Genomic DNA, 24,581 nt, shown 5'->3' on the forward strand with positions numbered 1-24,581 from the left:
AAGGGGGCATTGGAATTTCCAGGAAGTATAAAGGAATTCAAGATAAAAACATGAGGTGGGAAAATCTGGAATTAAAGACTGTGGGTAGGAATTAGCCTTAAAATATTAATCTCATCCAATTCCTCATTTTACTGGAGAGGAAACTAGCCCTGGAATTTCGCTCTTAGAGCTAATTATCAGCAGAGCTAGTTTTACACTGAGAAAGCCTCCTTGCTTTCTAAGTGTCTGTCTTATTTTCAACAAAGGCCTGGAGCTTACAAATAAACAAGGTAACAGTGGGTTTACCTGTTGCTGTATTAACCCCTTCTTCTGCATATACACCATGCCATGCTGACTAATCTCTTGGGCATGGCAAGGGACAGAAATACTTGTGGATCAACAAAGGTCAAGACATATGAGTAATTTTACAGCAGAGTCTGTTCTTACTGAACCTGATGGTTTGAAGAGTTTTGATGTGTGCACAGCATACGGGCCAACCAATTATTAACAGGATTATCTGAGTCACTGTTGATGGCCACATTGGCAGTCATGAGACCTGATACAACAGGATGACCTTTGGCAGGAACTGGTGTATATACTAGGTTGGGCCCATTAATAGACCATGAGTTCTTTCCTTCCTTTACAAAAACAAAACTTCCTGGTCATTCAAAGTGCCCATCTATCCACATGGGGGCTTAGCTCTTACCTCCCTTGATAGGTAATAGTCTCTAGAAGAAAACCAAACACCAAAAACCATACAAACAAACTAATGAGGAGTGACTTCCATGCCCCCTACTGTCCAGGGCTGGTTTGGGTTTGAATTGAGGTACTTACTCAACACTGAGTCGCCTATAATTAGGGGGAGAAGGCACAAGCAGTGCGAGGGGCCTGGCACAGTCACAAGTGGTGCACAAAGTACAGCAGTGGCTGGGAACACCTGTGCTGCCGCGGCAAACCCTGCAGGCTTGGCTAGACTCCTGGCTCTCAGCAGTCGTGTTCCAGGGCTGGACCAAGGCTCACACACGCAGTCCTGGATGGACTCGTCACATGCTAACATCTGCTAACGTCAATTCTGTCCTAGAGGCCGCAAACTAAACTTTATTCATATTTTGCAGAGTGCTGGCTACTTGTACAACCGGATTAATTTTATAAAAGGGCAATTCTTTTATCACAGTCTAATTCACACGAAGCAAGATGAAGAATTTAGATAGCAAGATTCAATTGCTCCGATGGAATTAATTTATGTACTCAACAGTTTTGAGCAAAAGAAACCCACCCAGAGGTGGTGGTATATTAAAGGACAGCTTTTACATTATTTAAAAATTCTTCTTATGCAGGTGGATATTCCCAGACCACTGAAACGGGAGACACTTGCCTGTTGTCATTTTTCCAAACACTGAATGCTACCTTACACGTTCCTTGAAAAGAATGTTCTAGAAGGTAGCAATGAATAAGCCTTAAGCTGACATGGAAAAGAAAGTTTAACCTCTTCTACCTCTCCTATGTTTCCTATCTTTAAATAGCAATTAAGACAATTCCACAGGTCTAGTTCAGAGGCCGGTTCCTGTGCCTCAGGTATTACCCCATTTAAGGTTCTGAATGAAATGTACCAGTTTCTCCATTTTCATTAACTTGATGTCCTGTTGGTGCAGCTTCTCATTCTTGATCTCTAAAACAGCTTTCAGGCTTTCTAATTCTTGCTCCAGATACATGATCTGAGGGTTTTTCTGGAAAACACACAGCAGAATATGGCTGTGACTGATCATTTAACACAGTCACATGGTTCAAACTCTTAATATAAAGACATTTGATTAGATTTAGAAATTAAAGTAGCAAGAGACATCAACCTTCTTACAGCAGTTTCAAAGAAAGGTGAAAAGAAGGGTTAAGATATTTTTAACTTCAAAGTCTTTGGTCTTAAGAATGAAAAAAAACATTTCACAGTTGAAAACAAACATTTCACTGACTTATCAGTAACTTAATATGGAAAAAACATTGGTAGCACCAAGTATTTTATTGGAAGTAAGATAAAAACCACAGCTTACAATACAAAACAGAACTCTGGCTAGAGAGTACGCAATTCCAAGTCTTGGACAGGTGTCTGGGGGGAGAAAGGGAACAATAGTTCTCTCTATCCAAAGTCAGTAACTCATGAGGAATGAACGGGCAGTGCGTTTACTGGGCTCTCTGGAAAACAAGAGGAATGGCAATCACGTGCTGAGTCTTTTGGACGTTCGCTACGATGGGACAAGGTTGGCCTGGCCATGCTTCTAGAGCAGGATTAACACCCCATCATTTTGTGACACCCGAACACCTCCATGGCACAGAGCACGTGCACTACGAAAAGTCTATGCAAGATAAACACTATGTAAGGGGAGATCATCCTCTGAGAGCACGAGACCAGGGTGGATTCCCCAACTCCTTGCTTTAATTATTGAAATTCAAGTGAACCTTCCAAAATGCATGACACAAGCTAAAGGCACAAAATCTATTGATCTGGGGTTCAGCGAGGGAATTTCTCAGACAAGAGTCAGTGGTGTCGATCATCAAAACTATCCTCCCGGACAGGGGTTAACGCTCTGGAGCAACCCTCAGGGAGAATCAGGGAAGGTGCCCTTGGGGATCACTTAAACCCCTCACTTCGCAAAAGAGACAGAATTCAACAGCTCAAGCGACCTACCTGCTCAGGGCCCAAAAGTGCTGGGGTGGCGACCAACCCCCCCGATCCTCAACTCCAGGGCTCTTCCAAAAACTTTCTACATCTCATATACTGTGATCCTTTTACATATGATTTTTTTAAACCATAAAGAGAGCAAATCCCATCTTGTTGATTTTTAAAGTCAGAGCGCATGCAGCCTCGCTCCCACTGCACCTTTTCCTACTTCTCTGCCCACCTGGCCCTTTCTCCCTCGCTCTCATACACGCTCTTTTCCCACAACCTGGGCAGGCTTAGGTGGGGTAAGGCATGAGATAGTCCTGCTTTCCTCAACCTGTTTCCCTTCTGAACTTTTTCAGGAGCTTCTGCAGGATCAGGAAGCTCTTTAAAAGCTTTCCCTGAACCAAGATTTACACCCTGCATGTGAAGTCTATAGATTTCTTTTGCAATCGAATTTTTCTAAGAATCTTCCAGAATAAATAGCTTTGAAATTTCATTGAATAGGACCTCATCCAATTGCATTCAAATGTCTAGAGGGTCTCTCAATGACATATCAGCAAAAGAGCTCACTGAGGGACCCAGGTACTTCGAGAGTTGCGACAGGTCTTAAATGGCACAAAAGCTCTGCTTCTGCAGCCCCAGACACAAATACATGGAATGAAAAGACAGAAGCAGCCCCCATCCCCCCGCCAAAAAAAGTTGGGGGGATGCAGAGGAGTAAGGATACAAGTTGCAAGAGAAAGTTGAGTTTACCAGAGAAATTTGTCATTTTCCAAAGTGAGGACTGGACTTCCCTGGTGGCACAGTGGTTAAGAATCCGCCTTCCAATGCAAGGGACACGGGTTCGAGCCCTGGTCCAGGAAGATCCCACATGTCGCGGAGCAACTAAGCCCGTGCGCCACAACTACTGAAGCCCACAACTACTGAAGCCTGCACGCCTAGAGCCCGTGCTCCGCAACGAGAAGGCCGCGCACCACAACGAAGAGTAGCCCCCGCTCGCCGCAGCTAGAGAAAGCCCATGCACAGCAACGAAGACCCAACACAGCCAAAAATAAACAAGGTTTTTAAAAAGTGAGGATTATTCATACAATGAAATATTGTTCAGCCATAAAAAGGAATGAAATGTCTGTACCTGCTACAATATGCACGAACCTTGAGAACATAAGCTGAGGGAAAGAAGCTGACACAAAAAGCCGCATATAGCACAATTTCATGTCAATGAAATCTCTAGAACAGGTACATGGATAGAAACAGAAAGGAGACTGGTGATCCCGTAGGGTTAGGGAGTTTGGGGGGGAAATGGGGAATGACTGCTAAAGGGTGCAGGGTGTCTTTTGTGGGGGGGGGGGTGATAAAAGTGTTCTGTAATTAGATCCTGGTGACCAAGGTATAACCTGTGAACCGCTGAATTGTATATTTTAGAAGGGTGAATATCGTGGTATGTAAATTATATCTCAATATAGCAAGTTAATTAAAAAATGAAGTCTTTACATAAAACCCTGACCCTAATTGATAGTTTTCCTGTCTTCCTGTAGGTATTCGCTTAGATCACTTGCAATATATTGGATTTCAGCTGTTATGTCAGTTTTTAGAATTAAAAAAAAAAGATACCAGTAACCAAAGCAACCACTTTATACAGTTTAAAAATCATACTGCAAGATATGAAAAAGATTCCAAACCCATACTATTTCTCTAGCTGCTGAACACTTAACTGACTCTAAAAGACAGCTAAGCAGAAGAAAAATTCATTAGTGATGGGGGAGCATACACAACTTACTAAATTTGCTTTCTCTCTTGATACTCTTTTTTGTTCTTCTGATTTCAACTTTTCATTTAAAGTGTCATTTTCACTCTTCAAACCATTGATTTGTTTCTAAAACACAAACAGTGAAATGTGGAACATAAGTAAACAAGCGGGCCCCAGAAACATTGCAAATGTGCACAGAAACGTACCAAAACCACACAAGCCTCGAGAATGATGATGGGGGGGTGGGCAGGAGGGGTGGTGGTGATTGAGATTTACCTACCTCCAGTGATTCCTGCTTCTCGTAAAGCAAATCCTCAAGTGACTTCTTTTCCATTTCATGGCTTTTCTTGATCTCTGGAAGTGATATTTTTTTGACTCAATAACATCCTACGAGATCACTGTATTCTACAGTCATTATAGCACATGGATGCAACAGTTGATTATGAGGCACTGCGCCTACGTTACTTTATACTTGTATGGCACTTTTGTACAAATTAAACTACTTGTTCTCAAATTAGCCCATGAGGTGAGTAGGGCAGATAATTCCCATCTTATGAATGAGAACACAGAGGCCCAGAGAGCCAAAAGACCTCAGGGAACAAAGAGCACGCCTGGCGGGAATGGGGATGGGGGCGGTCAGACACTGGCCTTCAGACTCCTGGGCAGGAGGCCCTGTGCTCTGTTCCAGTTGCCCTTCACGAACCAAACAGAAGTCTCAAATTAAACCCATCTCCAGCAGGAAGGAAGAAAAACAACGTTTACCCAACATCTACCCTGGGCCAGTCACTTTTACATGTTCTCATCTCTGACCTCACACAACAAGTCTGTTTTTCTGATGAGAAGGCCCTTGACAAAGTTCACAGGGTCAGTTCTCACCACGTGTCCGTATGTTTCTCTGTAGATGCAATGGGTTCGGTGTAACAACTTCAGCTACATGGGCACTTATCTTCTGTAAAAAATGGCTTCTTATTCTTTTATTTCGACCCTTCCAATCATGATGAAATAATAAAACACATCTTTTTATTCAACAAATGCCATCTACATTTCACAGCAGTGCTGGTATGCAGAAGTGCCTGGCACGGATCCTTCACCTTGGTCAGGATATAAACTGACACTTTCAACTTCCCAGGATCTGAAGTGGTCAAGCACAACTATTACCAGAAGGGCCTTAAAGTTCCTTAAAAGTTCATTCTATTTCCTAAAAGGGGGACTTCCCTGGTGGTGCAATGGTTAAGAATCTTCCTGCCAATGCAGGGGACACGGGTTCAAGCCCTGGTCCAGGAAGATCCCACATGCCACAGAGCAACTGAGCCCGTGTGCCACAACTACTGAGCCTGTGCTCTAGAGCCCGCGAGCCACAACTACTGAGCCCACGTGCCACAACTACTGAAGCCCGTGTGCCTAGAGCCCGTGCTCCGCAACAAGAGAAGCCACCGCAATGAGAAGCCCGCACACTGCAACAAAGAGTAGCCCCTGCTCACCACAACTAGAGAAAGCCCACGTGCAGCAATGAAGACCCAACACAGCCAAAAAATACATTAAAAAACAAAACAAAACAAAACTATATTTCCTAAAAGGCTGGCATTTGTAACAAACTATTATTTGCATCCTTAGGGGAAAGGGGATCTCCTCACAATGAACAATGCAAAAAGAAACCAAAAAACACTCCAAGCTGAATACCACAGGGTATTCTCTAGAGGGGAAAGTTATGAATCATTTCCGTTTTAAAACATATCACGCTGTTCCACTAGCTCTTATTCTATTTCAATAGAAAAAAGCATTCTTGCCTGAAAGGGAGGTTTCATAGGCCTTCTTTAGCAAGTCTATTTTCTCTGAGTGGCTTGCTTCAATTTCCAACTTTGAGGTTTCATGGGCAGCACTTAAGTTGTCAAACTATAAGAAAAAAACCAAAACAAGACAATAGTTTACCAGTAAAAAGTCCTAAGGTGAATAATAAGCAGCAGCATTAGGAAATCTGACACATGAGCTTGCATTCAAGTCTAAGGCTACCAGACACACGTAAAGAACAACCCAATTGGGGTTTGCCAGCCCCCATGCCCCACTCCACCCTGCCTCAGGAACACGACATGCAGCTCTCCAGGGTTCATGGATGGAAAGGGCTGAGTCCACCATACGGAACGAGGATACGCTCCACGGTGACGGGACCATATAAGCTCTACGCCTGTCATGCTGGCCTCTACATTCTCGGTCCCTAGCACATGCCTGGCATATAGTCGGCACTGTGTAAATATCAGCTAAATGAAAAACTGATTTTAAATGGGAACAAGGAAATTAAAGAGAGGTTTAGGATATACTATTAAGTGAAAAATACGAGTTATTAAACAAGAGCCATTTTCAAAAAGAAGAAGAAATGCAAGCCAATGTTTTAGCAGCACCAGAATGTTTGCAAAGGGATTATTTCTAGGTAGTAGGATAAAGGGATGTTTTATTTTTTAAAGTATACCCGAAAAGAAACAAAAACGCTAATTTGAAAAGTACATGCACCCCAATGTTCATAGCATTATTTATAATTGTCAACATATGGAAGCAACCTAAATGTCCATCAACAGATGAATGGATAAAGAAAATGTGATACACTATATATATATGGACCACTACTCAGCCATAAAAAAGAATGACATTTTCCATTTGCAGCAAAATGGATAGACTTGGAGAGCCATTATGCTAAGTGAAATAAGACAGAGAAAGACAAATACTGTATGATATCACTTATACGTGGAATATAAAAAAATACAACAAACCAGTGAACATAACAAAAAAGAAGCAGACTCACAGATATAGAGAACAAACTAGTGGTTACCAGTGTGGAGAGGGAAGGGGGAGGGGCAAGACAGGGGTAGAGGAGTAAGAGGTACAAACTATTAGGTATAAAACAAGCTACAAGGATATTGTACCACATGGGGAGCACAGCCAATATTTTATAATAACTATAAATAGAGTTATAATCTTTAAAAATTGTGAATCACTATATCGTACACCTGTAACATATAATCTTGTACAGCTATACTTCAATTAAAAAAATTTTTTAAAGGGTTTTAAATTTTTTCTTATCTTTCGCTCAACATATGTACATTGCTTTGATCATAAAAAATTTAATTTAACTTTTCATTTATTTAAATTTTAAAGAAGTTCATCAAGGGATGTCCAACAAAGAGAAGGTCATCAAAGGAAGGCCAGCATCAGACAACAGTTAGAATTCAAATTAATAGCCATGGCCAAGCACATGCTCAGGTTCTGAAAGCACAGACCTGCTCCTGTAACTGAGTTTTGTACTTCTCTGCTTCTTCGATGTAGATATTCTGAAGCTTTTCACACTCCCCGGTGTAAAATTCTTTAAGCCGATTCTCCAGCTCTGTTATATCAGTCTGGTGCTGCTGATTTAGCTTCTGGACAAATCCTTCATAAGCTATTTGCAACTCATTCCTGGCTTTTTCTAACTTCTCACAGGTAGTTGAAGCAGTGACTGAAAGAGATGGAAAAAGAAAAGGGAAAATGACACTTAACCTGCTAAATGTCCTAAATTCATAACATTCACACACAGATGTGATGACTCTGGAAGCATAAACACAGGGCTCTCAGAGTACTCAATTCTCTTAGGACCAGATTTTCAAACATAATAGTGTAGAAGTGAACGATAAAAGGGAATGAGAGGAAATGGTCTCTGGCAGCAAAAAGCCAATTGTCTATCAAGCAGTAAGAGAAGTCCTTGAGCAGAGCCAGGTTCCCAAGTGAAGAGCACCCTTTCACATGGTGACCAATCAGTGCAGGGGCTGTAACGAGAGGAGGCTCTGATTGGCCGAGGCATCTCTAAAGCGGGCCAGCCACTAGAGGAGGCAGCTGAGATGTAGAAGGAACGGGTAAGACCAGAGAGAAGCAATAAATAGACTTTAAGCTTGTATGCAGTTGGAGCGAATTTAAACTCGTTACTTCAAAAATACTAGAATATATTGAACACAAATCACCAGAACATAAAAACTTTAGGAAAAATACATTGAGGAGCTACAATATAATGTAAATATATTGAAAGGTTAACATTTTTAAAAGGCAAAGTAATTTGATAAACATAAAATCAGAGCATCCTAACTCTTCAGTACCACTACCAAAAACAGAAGTACTAACAATACCTTGCAGAACTTGCACATAAACACATACCCACACACACTATAATAAATCCTGAAAGAAATGGGACAAAACATATGCAAATGAAGCAACCGACAAGGGATTAATCTCCAAAATATACAAACAGCTCATGCAGCTCAATATCAAAAGTACCCAAATAACCCAATCAAAAAATGGGCGGAAGGGGACTTCCCTGGTGGCGCAGTGGTTAAGAATCCACCTGCCAATGCAGGGGACACGGGTTTGAGCCCTGGTCCGGGAAGATCCCACATGCTTTGGAGCAACTAAGCCTGTGAGCCACAACTACTGAGCTTGCGCTCTAGAGCCCGTAAGCCACAACTACTGAGCAACTACTGAAGCCCATGCGCCTAGAGCCCAGTCTCTGCCACAAGAGAAGCCACTGCAATGAGAAGCACGTGCAGCGCAACAAAGAGTAGCCCCCGCTCACCACAACTAAAGAAAGCCCACACGCAGCAACGAAGACCCAAGGCAGCCAAAAATAAAAACAACAACAACAACAACAAAAAACTAAATATAGAACTACCATATGACCCAGTAACCCCACTCCTGGGCACATACCTGGAGAAAACCACCATTCAAAAAGATACATGCACCCCAATGTTCATTGCAGCACTATTTACAATAGCCAAGACATGGAAGCAACCTAAGTGTCCATCAACAGAGGAATGGATAAAGAAGATGTGGTACATATATACAATGGAATATTACTCAGCAATAAGAAAGAATGACATAATGCCATCTGCAGCAACATGGATGGACCTAGAGATTGTCATACTGAGTGAAGTAAGTCAGACACAGAAAGATAAATATCATATGATATCGCTTATATGTGGAATGTTAAAAAGAAAATGGGTACAAATGAACTTACAAAACAGAAGTAGAGTCACAGATGTAGAAAACAAATCTATGGTTATCGGGATGGTTGGGGAGGGATAAATTGGGAGACTGGGACTGACATATACACACTACTATATATAAAATAGGTAACTAATAAGAACCTGCTGTATAGCACAGGGGACTCTACTCAATACTCTGGAATGGCCTACATGAGAAAAGATCTAAAAAAGAGTGGATATATGTATATATATAACTTCACTTTGCTGTACACCGGAAACTAACACAACATTGTAAATCAACTATATGCCAATAAAATTTTTTTTTTAAATCCTGAAAGAGCTCTATCATTTCTTGGGAAGCCTGACTTTGGACTTCTGCAGCCTTCCTGTACTGATGTTAGATATGGGGGAAAGGAGTGCTACTCTGTCTGTAAGGAGGATGCATGTTCTCAACACCCCAGAGTGCCCATGGATTCATGCAAAATGGGTACTGGTAAGTCTGTTTATTATAAAGTAATCCTTATGTCTCGTTTGGTAAGGAATATGTATTTCTGGAGTAGTGGAAGGAAAAAGATTGTTTTAGGGAGGAGAAGAGGATAGTTTAGATCAATGATTATTCTGACCTAAGTAGTGGGAAATTGGCTGGCTCCTGGGATGAATTTCGGGCAATGACGTAGACTTGTTTTCTTGGGAATATGCCACATGGCAGTAGAAATACCAGCCCACACTTGTCCCATATCAGTATTCCTTCAGAAGTAAAATAAGTCATATTGAAATAATGACAAGCATAGTGTCTGCTAAAGAGAACCCTTAAAATTCAAATAAACCCACAAATGTTTACTGAACTAACAGTAAAGGCAAAAACAAAGCAAGAACTACTACCCTGATATCGAGGGTAAGAACTGTATTCCACGATGAGCAATGGGGAGCCGGCACAGTGCACCTTGGGAACTAGAACATTCCCAAGGCAGAAAAGTTGGAGAGAAGACTCAACAAGGCAGATGTAGGCGAGATTATAGAGATCATCAACATCACCGACAGCTCAGGCCTTTGGGACTCTGTTTGGGAAGTTATTTTTTTCTTTAAAAGAATTTATTAAAAGATGATGGCCATGCTGGATTGCTACAGAATACCCTCTCCTCATATCACTACTTATTTATCAAAGGAGGAAACAGTGATTCATGAAGGCAAATGTTAGCCAAAGAAGTAAACGTATTCGCTTCCACTGCCTTTCCAAAATAATACAAATAAAATGATAGGGCCACAAGCCTCCTTGTGTGAATTCCATGTTACAGCTCTATATGAAAGAAGGCAGTAGAAAACCATTTGTGAGCAGTCAATAAAGGCATCAAAATAGCTTTTCTAGTCAGAAAAATCTTGATTTCACACAGCCTTCTGACTTAATTCCCTCAGGATTTCAGCAAAGTAAAAAACAAAACAAACAAAAAATTCTAGCTCATCTGAATGCTCATATCTGAGATAAAATGTCTAAGTGAACCAAAAACTAGAAGAGCTTCCGTGTGGAAGTTAGCAGTATGCTACACCTGCCGGATTTCAACACATCTTCTTGTAATCAAAGACTGTCAGTCTGAACGTGTAACTGTATAACTTTAAAATCAAAAAGGATAGATGGAAATCCTCTCACATTGGCCGCCAGACAAGGTGTTTCCTCTTTTTTTTTTTTTTAAAGAAGCTTAAATAGTGTTTGATTTTGTTGGCCACTGTGCGGAGGTAAAGGGAGGACAGGAGGCAAGGAAGGGTACAGGGAAAAAAAAACGGGTCGGACGGGGGAGCAGTGGTTACTGCTGTTAGGACAACAGTCCCAGGGCAGGCCCGGCCCCAGGTGGTGACATCAGCCTGCAGCTGTGCAGGAACAGCTGGGCTGAAGTGATCCCTCACACAAATGGCTCTACGTTGAGTTAACGGGCCTGGGCTCCTGGGGAAGCACTTATCTGGCATAAAGACTCATGAAATACTTTTCTAAGGGACACACATGTCAACGCTGTGTCAAGGGTTCTCAGTACCCCTGTTGGCTGGACACACTCGTGGGGAGAATCAGGGACGCCAGCCCGGGGCTGCAGTCCTGGACTTTTCCTTGTACTTATTTCAATTTAGGAGCGATTTCTATGCCACCTGGGCTCTTACTCCTGTTCTCAGTTTTGTCTCTTCCTTGCTTATTCTCCAGAATTCCACTCACTCTCAGTCAATTAATCAAACACCCAAGACAGCCAAAATCAAACATGAATCTTTCAGAATTCGGACTAAGCAAGGAGTTTTCGCACAGTGTTAGGCGATACTGTTTTCATGAAGTTAGGGCACAGATGCAAAATCCACAGAGTACAAAGTAGTCCTTTTGTCCTTGCTGTTTTAATCATTCTATTAGGCAATTTTTAAAAGCATGTCTGTGATAAAGGACACCAAAGAGACCACTGCCTGCAGAAAAATTGATGGATTATCATTTTTGTGCCCATATTGGTAAAATGCAGAAGCCCTCTCCAGCAATCTATTAATTAAAATGAGAAACAGAGTTTTCAGAATTAAGAAGCAAAAGAAAGAAACCAACTCATTTACAAGATCAGCCCTAAAACATAAGGCCACATTACGAGCTGGAAGTTGACATTTCAACCTGAGATGAACCAGGCCTTAGAAGAATTCGAGGTCAAGGACAGAACAGGAAAAACAGAGAGACACTCCCTGACAATTTAAAACATGGATAACTAAGCAAGGAAAAAACATTTCAGAAGTGGTGAAATGCTTGAAAATTTTCCTTTTCGATTATTTGGATGACATCTACAGAAGGCCCAACGCCAGAATCAAATGTAACCTTGAGAAGAGAACTGGCTTCGTCCTGGGTCCTTCAGCAGTTTTTCCCAGGAGTGAAGTACAGCCATTACCTAACTGGTCCTGGTGGCCTTTCCTAAGAGGAAGAGGTCAGATTTTTATTATTTCCATCTCATGGAGACCAATTTCCCTTTGGTGACTGATAAATGTACTGTTTACAATGAAAAACATTACACAACCATGGCCCTAAATTGTTAGTATTCTTTTGAAACGATACACGGCTTTCTTAATTTTTATATCTGAGTAGCAGGTTTCATCATGAGACAACTAGAAATACTTTAATTCTCAGGAACATAAATAAATGTCTTAACAGAATAGAGCGAAATACTTAGGTTCAAATCTCAGCCACACCACTTACCTGCTATGTGATTTGAGCAAATGACTTAAGCTTTCTAAGCCTGAACTTAATTATTTTTAAAATGGTGCTAATATTAGTGCCTTCCCTGCAGGATTAAATAGAATATATGTGAAGCGCTTGGCCGGTGCCTGACCAGAGTTAAGTATGCAACAAATGTTACTGTTATTATTGCTAGCTTTGCCAAAGTCCACCTTCAAATGTGTCCGAAGAGTCCTAAAAGTCATGCTTGGGGGGGGAGGGGTGTCTATGACACAATGTGACAGTTACAAAGATGCACTGCTCATCTAGTATTCAAAGAAGGTAAACACACACACACACACACACACACACACACGAGGATAGGGTACACATCCACCCCAAAGCTTCACTTTCTAATACTACTGTTCTTGACGTTATATGCAATAGAATTTCCCCAACTTTTAGGTAATTTTATCTAAATTGGACATAAAATATGAAAAGAGAAAAAAGAAAAAGAAAACTAGGGAGGTAAGGTCACTCAGAAGATCATGCAAAGTTTCACGATGCCACACAAGAGTTCGTGACCGAAAGAAGAGACAAACAGGAAAGCAAGATGACTTCATTCCCCAGCTGTACACCCACACTCTCCCTAGACGCTTCCAGCAGGCCTGCTGTGGGTGCCAGTCCTTCCCTGAGCAGGGTTCCCTTCCCCGCACCATCCAGGAGGGCAATGAGGTGTCTGGTCCAGCCTCTCCTGCCTCCTCTGGGTCTCTCTCAGTCTCTCTCTCTGGCCACCTCACCTGCTTTTATTTCTGGGCACCTCTCCACTCCTTCCTTTAACAGCACACACTTCTCAGGGCAGACATGCTTTTTAAAAAAACAACTTATAATTGTGGAATAATTTTAGATTGATAGAAAAGGTACAAAGAGACAGTACCAAGAGCTCCCGTATACCCTTCACCTAGGTTCCCCGGATGTTACCATCTTATGTAAAGCCAGGACATTTGTCAATACGAAGGTTTTAACGTTGAAGCAATACTATTAACTCTACTACAGACTTTATTCCAATTTCACCAGTTTTTCTACTAATGCCCCCCCTTTTTTAAGAATAAACTTTTTTAGAATAATTTTAGATTTTCATAAAACTCGTAAGGATAGAATAGTTCCTGGATACCTCTCTCCCAGTTTCCCCTAACTTTAACTTTAACTTTCTTTCTGTTCTAGGCTCCAACCCAAGATAGCGACCTGCATTTACTCATCACATTTCCTTCGTCTTCTCTAATCTGTGAATGTGTCTTTCCTTGCTTTTCACCATCTTGACAATTTTGAAGTCAGGCATTTTACAGAATGTCCCTCAATTTGGGTTTGTCTGACATTTTCTCTGCATACTCCTCTCACCCAGAAATTCCACTGTTAAGAATATATGTGTGGGACATACTCCCACACATATAAAATGAGGGGCATACGAAGCTATTCACTAGAGCATTTTTTGTAAGAGCAAAACATTACAAACAGCCGAATGTCCACCATGAAGAAACTGGTTAAATTAATTATGGTATATCTATATAATGGAATAGTTTCCAAAAAATAATTTTACAGCTGTTTAAAAAAATATTGAGGGGCTTCCCTGGTGGCGCAATGGTTGGGAGTCCGCCTGCCAATGCAGGGGACATGGGTTCGAGCCCTGGTCCAGGAAGATCCCACATGCCGTGGAGCAACTGGGCCCGTGAGCCACAATTACTGAGCCTGCGCGTCTGGAGCCTGTGCCCCGCAACAAGAGAGGCCGCGATAGTGAGAGGCCCGCGCACCGTGATGAAGAGTGGCCCCCGCTTGCCACAACTAGAGAAGGCCCTAGCACAGAAACGAAGACCCAACACAGCCAAAAATAAAAATAATAAATAAATAATAAATAAAAAACTTAAAAAAATATTGAGGAAGTTCTTTGTGTATTGATCTTTAAGAAATGCTAAGCAGAAAACAAGGTGCAGAACAGCATGTATAATACTCTGCCACCTGTGTATAAAAAGGAAGGGGAAACAAATATCTATCTTACGTTACTTCTCTTGTACCCCAGCCCCAGAACCATAAATGGGGACATAACCTTCTATCATAGTAGCACGATTATTTCATAGTATTATTCTCTGAAGGGAAATCTGCTGGTGACACACTTCCACGGCAAGAGACCATGTTGGTTACTCTCTTAAACTGGGGTCTAATCTGCTTCAAATTGGAGATAATATACCTGAACAAAGTAACCAAGAAGCCCTTTTTAAAAAGTAAAATGCTACTTTGTGGAGAGGCTGGTGCCCAAAGAACAACAGGAGGGCAGGGACCTAGACTATCAACAACAAGCATTTCCAACTTCTGCAAATCAGTTTCCTGATACACCAGGTAGGACTAAATACCACCTGCTCTGCTAACCTTACAGTTTGGTGAGGATAAAGTGAAAGAGTGCTCTATTATGTAGAGTGAGTCTTCACAGACTGTCAGTGGAATGATCATCTACTCAGAAAAGCCCCAGGTTTTGCTCCCCAAAGGTACTGCTTTTTCACAAGACCAAGAAATTTGGCAGACATGCGAGAGAGACAAAGGTCTCTTTCTGAATTTCGAAATTAGTTACAAATAGCTTTCAGATTGCTCTTGGGCATTACATGAATTGACAAGAACTGATTTCAAAAGCCTTCCACTAATCACAACTTACTAGGAATTTACTTTCACAAACCTCCAGCACCGTCAAATCCATTCTCCCATAAATAATACCACCTTCCCTTTAAAACTCAGTTCATACTTTACAAAGTGCTCTCATATTTATTATTCCATGTAATAGAATATAGTCATGTCTTGAGTTAATACCATAGGTATTATCTTAAATCTCACTTTACTAGACTATAGAGGGAACGGACGTGGCAGAACTGGGTCTAGAACTCAATCCGCTCAGCCCTTTTCAGTGCAGGTTCTATAGCACAGAACACGGAACCGGATCCGAGTGGCTGTTTTCTCAACTTGAGATGCATTAAGAGAGAAGTTCATGCATTCATACAATGGACGCCTCAGAATAATAGGGCTTAATTCTCTTGTGCAAGCTAGAGAGACTGCAAAGTAAGGCAGGTAAAAGAATGACCTTTTTTCTCCCTACACTGATTAGTCCTGATGCAATCTTATTCGCATGCGGGATGACGGTCTGGTCCAGTCACAGATCTTAGTACAAAGGTGCCAGCTGGGCCTCCACGGAGCCCCGGGTTCTCCCTGCCAATAAAAGTCTGCAAAGGCTTTGCTGTTTTTCAGCTTAGTCACTGGCCAACAACACGCTGCAAAACAGATGCTCTCATAGTCACAACAGCAAACGTTCCATGGACCAATCAAAACACTTAGGCTGGAAAGTGGATCTGAGTCAAAAGCCTGGCTGAATAACCGGCATAAATGTTCTAAGCTTCAGGCCTGAGGAAAGTAAGTTAAGACTTTAAGGAAATCACATTTCAATCAAAAGAATAAATTTAATATTAATGAACAGGTGAGTCTGATACTATTCTGTGTCTCCTCCCTGATGATTCATTTTAAGGGGGCAAGGTTCAAAAGGGCAGGTCAAAGTTACAGGTAGGCAGGGACCTCCCTGGTGGTGCAGTGGTTAAGACTCCATGCTCCCAACGCAGGGGGCCCCAATTTGATCCGTCCAGGAACTAGATCCCACACGCATGCCGCAAGAGTTTGCATGCCACAACTAAGGAGCCGGCAAGCTGCAACTAAGGAGCCGGTGAGCCACAACTAAGGAGCCCTAGAGCTGCAACTAAGACCTGATGCAACCAAATTAATTAATTAATTTTAAAAAACCCACCTGGGATTTATAAAAAAACAAACAACAAAAAAAACCCAAAGTTACTGGTATGCCTATGATTTGGATGCCTATGTACAAGAATGGACTCAGTTCGGTTAGAGCTATTTGGTATTATTCTCTTACTCTGCTCACTTAAGTCTTACATGTATGTTTTACATTAAATGAACAACATTCTGGACAGCTAGTGTGCTGCCGAAGTGTGGCCCAGGCAGCACCTGCATCTGAGTCACCTGGATGATCATTACGAGTGGACTCCTCCACCCCAAGCCACCCGAGTCAGAACCGGGGATCTGCAGCTTTAATCTGGCCTATTTTATTACACAGTGAAGTCTGAGAACCACCGTTCTAGACAAATTACATTAAATCAGGAAAAACGGAACATATCAAAACTGGACACGGACAAGTGAGGAAAAAGACCAGGACAAGGAAGAAGACTCAACAGGCTTTCAGAACAGACACGCTTGGTAATATTGTGCATCTGTACAGGTGAAAGAACCCAACCTTTCACTTATAGAGACAGCCAGCCAAAGTCTAAATTGAGGACAGACAGGCAAGGATAGAAAAAGAACAAGCCAAGTTTAAGACGGAATCAACTCCATCTTCAATCAACTCAGTGAGATGAAGAATTGTTTTGGCATATGGTTGGTTTTCATTACATATTAATAGATTTTTCATTAAAGCCCACTTCAAAAATCACTTCTGGAATTCTGCAACTCAAAAGTGGCTTAACTGTAAAGAGTTTTAAAATTACTCTAAATATACAACCTTGTTAAACCACAACTGTACACAAAACTAGTGAAAGAATTAACACATTCCATAAAGGTGTGAAGGGAGGTTAGTTCACAGACACAGTCAAGTGTTGATTAGACAATGTGTACACTGCTTTAGGCAGAGCCAAGTCACTTTTTCCTAGTACATAATAACAAGATATTTTAATCTAATAATACTTCTTGAACTCTTGACTTGAATAAAAAGATCCCAAAAGTAGTTATCAATGCAAACTAGTGTTTATATCAAATGATTCCCCCATCTTTCCAACAGTTTCACCATGGTTTCTTTTTTTGTAATTAACAGGAGTTTGGTGGTCTGGCCATCCTAGGTTTTTATCCAGGTGCTTTGCTTTTTCTAGCCTATTGACCTTAAGAAAGTTACATAACTTTTAAGCCTCAATTCTTCCCTCCCTCCCTCCCTTCCTATACAATGCAAACCAGTAGACTTAGAGATGAACAATGATGTTAGGAAAGAGTAGGCACCCAATAAATGTTGCTGCCATACCCATCATTTTTACATACAGAGGGCAAAATCGACTAGTCTTTTGAATCATTATTATGGGAATTCCAGGAATTTTTAGTGAATAAAGGGTTAAAATCTCATTTGTATCATGACATAGGAACAATCAGGACAAATGTATAAAAAGATGTGAGTTAGCTATTAACTCTGATGGCTAGAAAATAATTGTGAAATACAAACTACCTTTTTCTTCGTTAATTTAGATGAAAAAATGTGATTCCAATGATTAATAAAAATACAGTAGGAACCCTAAAAGATCATAATTATGGCTCTCCATTATACCAACATGACCCTAAGAAAGAATCAGAATGACACATTTATTCCATATCTCAGAGGTCAAATGTTTGCTGTGGATTATGTAGAACATTAAATTGAACTGTCATTTATTCTGAGGGCTGACATTTTCAAAATGACCTGATTAACTGCGATTGTCAGGCACAATGTAAAATGTCTTCAAGAGAATTATAGCTCATCTTACTTTATTACTTATTTTTAACAGTTTATAGGAAAATATCTGTGTACAGAAACCATCAAGTATAAGCATATTATAAGGGTAAAACCAACTTTCCCTAGCTACCATCCTCAGCAGTAAAAATCATTCATTCATTCTCTGAAGTACTAAGCATCAGAAGTACTAACTGCTAGGCCCAAGGTACTAGCTGGTAGAGCTACAAAGATGAAGGACCTACTGGCCTTGCCCTTGAAGTGCTCACAGCTCTGCACTGTGAAAAGAGGTCTATGAACAAATACCTATAAGAGCAAGGTACTTGAAGGGTATAGTAGAAGGTGCAGTTCACTTGTCTGAAGGATTTGGGTGAAACTGAATTGAAGACAAGGTATTTTAGCTAAGACTTTAAAAATAAGTAATGAGAAGAAGAAGGAGTTTGAGAGGCAAAAATAGAAAGATAGTGGGAAGACGAGACAGCCTTTCAAACAGAGAGGAGGCACAAACGAGGCATGAATGAGCCTTTGCCTGGGACCTTGGGAGGGAAAAGGAGGTGTGCAGAGAGGGGAACGAGGGTCAGACACCATGAAGCTACACCGGAAGGTTACAGACACATCATACACGGTGACTTTAGTATGCTTGGACTTCTTCCCAAAGCCAAAATGGAGTCACTTATGTTTGTTAAAGGTGCCCAGTAGAGGACACACATGAGATTTATTATAAGTATAGTCCTGCTAGCATTTGGAGAAGAGAGAAGCAGGCCTGGAGGCAAGGTGACCTGTTGGGTGGCCACTGGGATATACTGCAGGTGAGAAATTACAGGACTTAAATTAGGACAGTAGCAGCCAGAATGCTGAAGAGAGATGGATCTGGGAGACATTCAGAACACAGACTGGTATCACGTGGAGGATGGAGGAAGAGGGTTATGACCTTAGTTGGCAGCCTGGGCGGGAAGTGAATAATAATCCAGTGCAGAAGGTGATGAACAGACTTTGAGGAATAGGTCTGAATGAGGAGACACTGCAGAGTATTCCGGAAGCAAGGGGCTGGGGAGTCAGGAAGGTCTCATTACACTGGACTGGCTCATCCAGAGACAGCTCTTCACTGGGAAAAAAAGTATTTACAGCTTGGGAAGGAGGGGACTAGAAAAATAAATCTGTGAGTCGTCACCCTATAGGTTGTAGTTGAAACCATGGGAATGGGTAAGGAAAACAGCCGACGATGAAAGCCTTACGATGACATTATTTAAGGGGTAAGTGAAATTATGCTACATCCACTCAAAAGGCATTACCATGATCATTAAACACGAGCGTATGAAGACCATGAGGCAAAATGGGAAAGTGCTTGACATAAGTTTAAAAATCAGAGTATCTACAATAAAATGGAAGGATCTCAAAAACATTATGTGTGAAAGAAGCCAGACACAAAGAGAATTTATTGTGTGTTTCCATTTACATGAAACTCTATTGTAGAATGGACAAAACTAACGTCGAGTGATAAAAATAAGGTCAGTGTTTGCTTCTAGGGGAAGAGGGTCTACTGGAAACGTAACCTAAAGGTGTAGGTTACATGAGTGTGTGTGTTTGTCAAACTGATGGAACAATAAGCATCCCGCTGAATGTAAATTATACCTTAATAGTAATAATAATAATAATAAAAGAGTGCAAAGTGGTATATATTCATATCAACAAAGGAATATGCCAAAATATGGAGCTATGGGCTATTTACCCCTCACTCCACAATTTTCGTTAATTTTCACACATTGTTCTTAAATAAAAAGAAACTTTAGGGAATTCCCTGGCGGTCCAGTGGTTAGGACCCCATGCTTTCACTGCCAGGGGCCCAGGTTCGATTCCTGGTGGGGGAGCTAAGATCCCACAAGCCACGTGGCACAGCCAAAAAAAAGAAAAGCAACTTTAAAGCCTAAAATGCCCATAAATATTTATCAATTACCCATGAAAATGGAAAGCATATTTTTCATAGGAAGCAGGAATGGATCTCTGCAATTAAAGAGTTTACTGTCTGGGGACTTCTCTGGTGGTGCAGTGGTTAAGAATCCGCCTGCCAATGCAGGGGACATGGGTTCGAGTCCTGGTCCGGGAAGATCCCACATGCCGTGGAGCAACTAAGCCCATGCACCACAACTACTGAGCCTATGCTCTAGAGCCCGCGAGCCACAACTACTGAGCCTGCGCTCTAGAGCCTGCATGCCACAGCTACTAAAGCCTGTGTGCCTAGAGCCCGTGTTCTGCAACGAGAGAAGCCACTGAGATGAGAAGCCCACGCACCGCAACGAAGAGTAGCCCCCGCTTGCCGCAATTAGCGAAAGCCCGTGCACAGCAACAAAGACCCCCCACCAAAAAAAAAAGAGTTTACTGTCTGAAGACAATAGGAAAACACAAGATATAGTATATACACAAATGCAAAATATCAAGGGCTCTCTGGAGCAAAGGGAGCCTCATGCTTTGGTTCTGAGGAGACTGAGAGGGGGTTTTTAAAGAGTTTTGTGCAGAAGCAAATGGTACGTTGTTCCACAAAGCAGGCGTGGCTCAGATGCAGATACACACAGGCTGTGCTGGAGGTAATAAGCTGGGTTAAGCTGGGAGCAGAGGGCACCTGTCAGGAAACAAGTGAGACCACAGTGGGCAGGTCAGTCAGGGGAGGAGATCATCGGAGGCAGTGAGGTCTGACGATCAGAAGTGCAGACTTTACTTGGGTTTCAGTGCCCCTGAGCTTATGAGTTGTCCTTTATTCTTTGCAGTTCTTAGCAGTTTGGGAACCTTGCCTCAATTTTCATAGAGGAGGTAAAGAAAAACTACTCAGTGGGAAAGCTTCACCAACGAGGCCCCATTATGTCAGAGGGGAAAGGTGGGTACTTTGATGGCATTGATGGTGGCGGCTCTCTTTTCTTGAGTTGCCTGTGATGGACCAATCACTATGCCAGTCACTTCACAGGTACTACCATCTTATTCAAACTCCAAAACAATCCAGCAAAATGCGTATTAACTTCCTATCACCGGTGAGGAAACTGTGCTCAAAGAAGTCAGGTAACTGCTAACCAGGAGTGGAAGGGCAAAAACCCAGACGGTGGACTCTGCACCCCAAGCGCTTCTAACATATCAGGAAGGGATCCATCACGTCTCACCTTTCCATTTGTACGTGAAGAGCAAAAATAACCTGTCCTAAGGCATTTCTAATAATATTTAGTCGAATTACTATTCCTTTCTGCAGCAGAGTCTCTGCCCTCGCAAAATAGCAAATGCAGTTACTACACAGCTGTCGACTGCATGCATCTTAACAACTACTATTTAAGAGCAGTTAATACTTGGTGGTAGCCGCTTTGCAACAAGTTACCTCATGTAATCCTCGTGGCCACCCTTGAGGCAGACACTGCCGCCATTTTACAAAGAATGAAGTTGGGACAGAAGGCGTGTGCTCTGTCACCCCCGCCCGAGGTCACCCAGCTACCAAAGATCTGAACCTGGACAGTATGACCACACGGTCTAACCGCTTTGTACCACTGCCTCACATTTTTAAACTGAGCAGTAAACTTTGCGGTGTGAACTTATTTCTATTGCAGCTCATGCACAATCAGTCAAACCGGCAGCTCTGAGAACATTCTTCCCGGACTGTTCCATCAGAAGAAGGCTTCTCTCCCTTCCCCTCATGGAACCAAAAATCCTCCCCCAAATGCTCCACGCTGTTACGTGAACAATTCGATCTGATTCACCAGCAGTAATGCCACACTTCCTGAGAGTGTAGCCTTGGGTGACCGGATGATATGGCCGGGCCAACCACTGCATCCTGACACTCCGAGAGCAGCAGTGAAGCCACACCGGGGCACTGGCTCCTTATCACAGATGGGAAGGTGAGAGTGGGTGCAAACAGCTACAGCTATTTCCTGTCGGGCTAAGTAACCAACGGGAGGTGCTGAGTCCCTGGGTCCCGTTGAGATCACTGAATCGCGCTATCCACGGAAAGGTGGAAAGAGGACTCCCCCATTCAAACTGACTGAATGAGCAAAGTGTTCCCTTGGCGTGTCTGCCTCGGCCTGGGGGGGTGCTGAAACGTGAACCCCCGGGGAGGCTCCTCTCCATCTCTACCGGGTTAGAGCGAACCCTGAAACACACAAAGGAGACCTCTCTCCCGATCTGCTAACCCTATATCCATTACATTGCTTAAGGCGCAGACAAAAGCGAGTTAAGTTGGTCATCCGGGTAACCAAGAGGACACCAGTCACGTTCAGTAACCTGGCAGAGAGCCTTAAACGTCCCTGAGAGCCAGGCTGTTTCTTATCTGTGGTTTCCTTGAACTGTTTTCCTAGAACTCTCAAGTCTTTGGGGTCCTGAAGTTCCATCTGTCTTACAATTACTCTTCCCAAAAGAGTCCTTCCTAAGATCAGGAGAAAATGATGCCCAGGGCGAGGTATTAGGGCGAGTCAGGAGTCTGGCACTGCCCTGCATTGGGGAATGAAAAGAGAAGAGGAATATAGAAGGAAGTCTTCACCCCACGTTCATGGCTACTTGATCTTTGCCCTGGCGTGGCAGGGGAGGGGGACTTAAGAGGGTTCAAGTCCAGCAAATTATATTGACAGTATTTAAACTCTGGTGTTGTCCAAAGAAAAATGAGCAGTTTGTCCTGGAACTAGACGAATGTAATTTTCAACTCTGGCCGTTGCCTTTGCATTATTTATACACGTACCTACACACGCTTTCAGCACACACAGAAAACCGCAAAGGGCAAGGAAGGCAGCCTTGCAATGAACTGCTCCAGACCTGGCTGAAGCTACAGCAGGAAGCTGACTGTCTAGGGCCGTGAAGCCTACACCGCGTGGGGCTCCCAAGGCGGTCAGCTGACTCCAACACGCCAGGCTGAGGTAGGAAAGGCAGCGTTGTCTCTGCTGCACGAACCCAGGGCTCTTCCAGGAAAGACAAGAACTAGAAGAGAGTTCGGCCTGGAAACAGCAGCCCTGGGGGGTGAGCGCCACAGACAGGAGAGACACCTGGTTTCCTGTGGAGCTGGGTCCTTACTCACTGCCAGACCAGCTGGAAGATTAGCACAGAGCGCGCCTTCTAATGCTACACCCACTACTCACAGACCCCCCCCCCCCCCACCCAAGGAAGTGTAATATAATCACTGCCACTGGAGAGGGAATTTTCTCACCACTCTTTCATATGAAAGATGGTTCCGGAAAGAAAAAAACCTGATGGGATTATCTAACAGGAATCCACACAATTACAATAAACCATTCCGTCCTTCTCTTCGGGAAAAGAAATGTTTTGGTCATCAGAAACTCTGCTAGGCTTAGATCAGTGCCCAGAAATCTGTGAACTTGAGGTCAAACTGCCAAGATTCAACAGAAACGTCGATAGTCAGCGTTTGCGCAGATACTGGAGTGAGTGGCTAACACTGCCAGCATGCAGCTCCGGACACCACGCAGAGAGGAAACCAACGTTGACAATTTTCCCCTCCACCACCGGAAAAACTTGGAAGAAGGGGAAAAAAAAAAAAAAAAAAGCTCTTACCTAGCTCTCCCCGGAGGTTAACAAGCTCTTGAGATAGGGTTTTGTGTTGTTTCAGGGCTTCCTCCCGCTGTGGAAAACACACATCAAGTTACTAATGTTTTCAAGAGGGTCCCTTTCAGTAAAGCACACATTTGTTATCACCAGGAAAATGAGACTCAGAATCGAGAAGCCAAGATATGAATCATTTAGGCTAACAGTTTGTGTTGTTAAAAAACACAGATGTCCCTTAGCTGTTAAGGAAATCCACATTTCAAAAATCTGTATTTTCTCAGGTCCTCGTGAAACATTCATTTGAGGCACTGAATGGCCCGTTTAAAAATATTTACTTTGAGCCATGCTTCACTACTGATCCCAGAACCTTTCAGCTAAGGCATACTTAAGACGTAATGCATTCTCCTCCTCCAAGGGCAATAAAGGCCTAATCAGTCTAAGATAAACGTTTAATGTTCTAAACACATGCACTTATATGAACTTTGTCCTATATTTGCAAATAGAAAAGTTTCCTTAGGAGGCTAATCCTTCTAAAAGGAAGACGCGAAAGTCTCTTACAAAGCCACGGCGAAAAAAATAATCCTTTAAAAACAAAATGAAATTAATTTTACTCGGCTACACGTTATTTTCTAAGGATGAAAATATGTTGGAGCAGCTATCATTCTAAGGAGATGTTAGAGAAATGAATCAAAGACAATCAGGCAGCTGTTTCAGCATCAAAAAAGCAATTATCAATCTTGCCAAGGACCATTTCCAAGTTACCCGCAACTCATCCGCAAGCACACAGACACACATGCTTGTACAAACACAGCAATTAGATACAGTTTTTTACGAGGCAGTTTCCCTCCCACCAGCGTGTAAGGAAGGAAAAGGCAGAATTCAAAGCTCTCTGGAAATGCCCTCCCTGGGATCGCCCTGGACAGAGCTCCCACCGCAGCTGGGTCGCAGCGTTGCGGACGGCA

At 42.5% G+C, this 24,581-nt stretch overlaps 1 protein-coding gene across 1 annotated transcript in view; it reads right to left on the reverse strand.

Moving 5' to 3' along the window:
- MTUS1 (microtubule associated scaffold protein 1) overlaps positions 1-24,581 on the reverse strand; it is a 151,471-nt gene that overhangs the window by 2,170 nt on the left and 124,720 nt on the right. The window contains 6 exon segments of the mRNA XM_057537134.1: positions 1,590-1,706; positions 4,413-4,508; positions 4,663-4,736; positions 6,170-6,275; positions 7,652-7,866; positions 23,629-23,695. Of these exon segments, the coding sequence (XP_057393117.1) occupies positions 1,590-1,706; positions 4,413-4,508; positions 4,663-4,736; positions 6,170-6,275; positions 7,652-7,866; positions 23,629-23,695 (675 nt within the window).

This window comes from Balaenoptera acutorostrata, chromosome 21 (assembly GCF_949987535.1).
Source record: "Balaenoptera acutorostrata chromosome 21, mBalAcu1.1, whole genome shotgun sequence".
Classification (NCBI taxonomy): Eukaryota; Metazoa; Chordata; class Mammalia; order Artiodactyla; family Balaenopteridae; genus Balaenoptera; species Balaenoptera acutorostrata.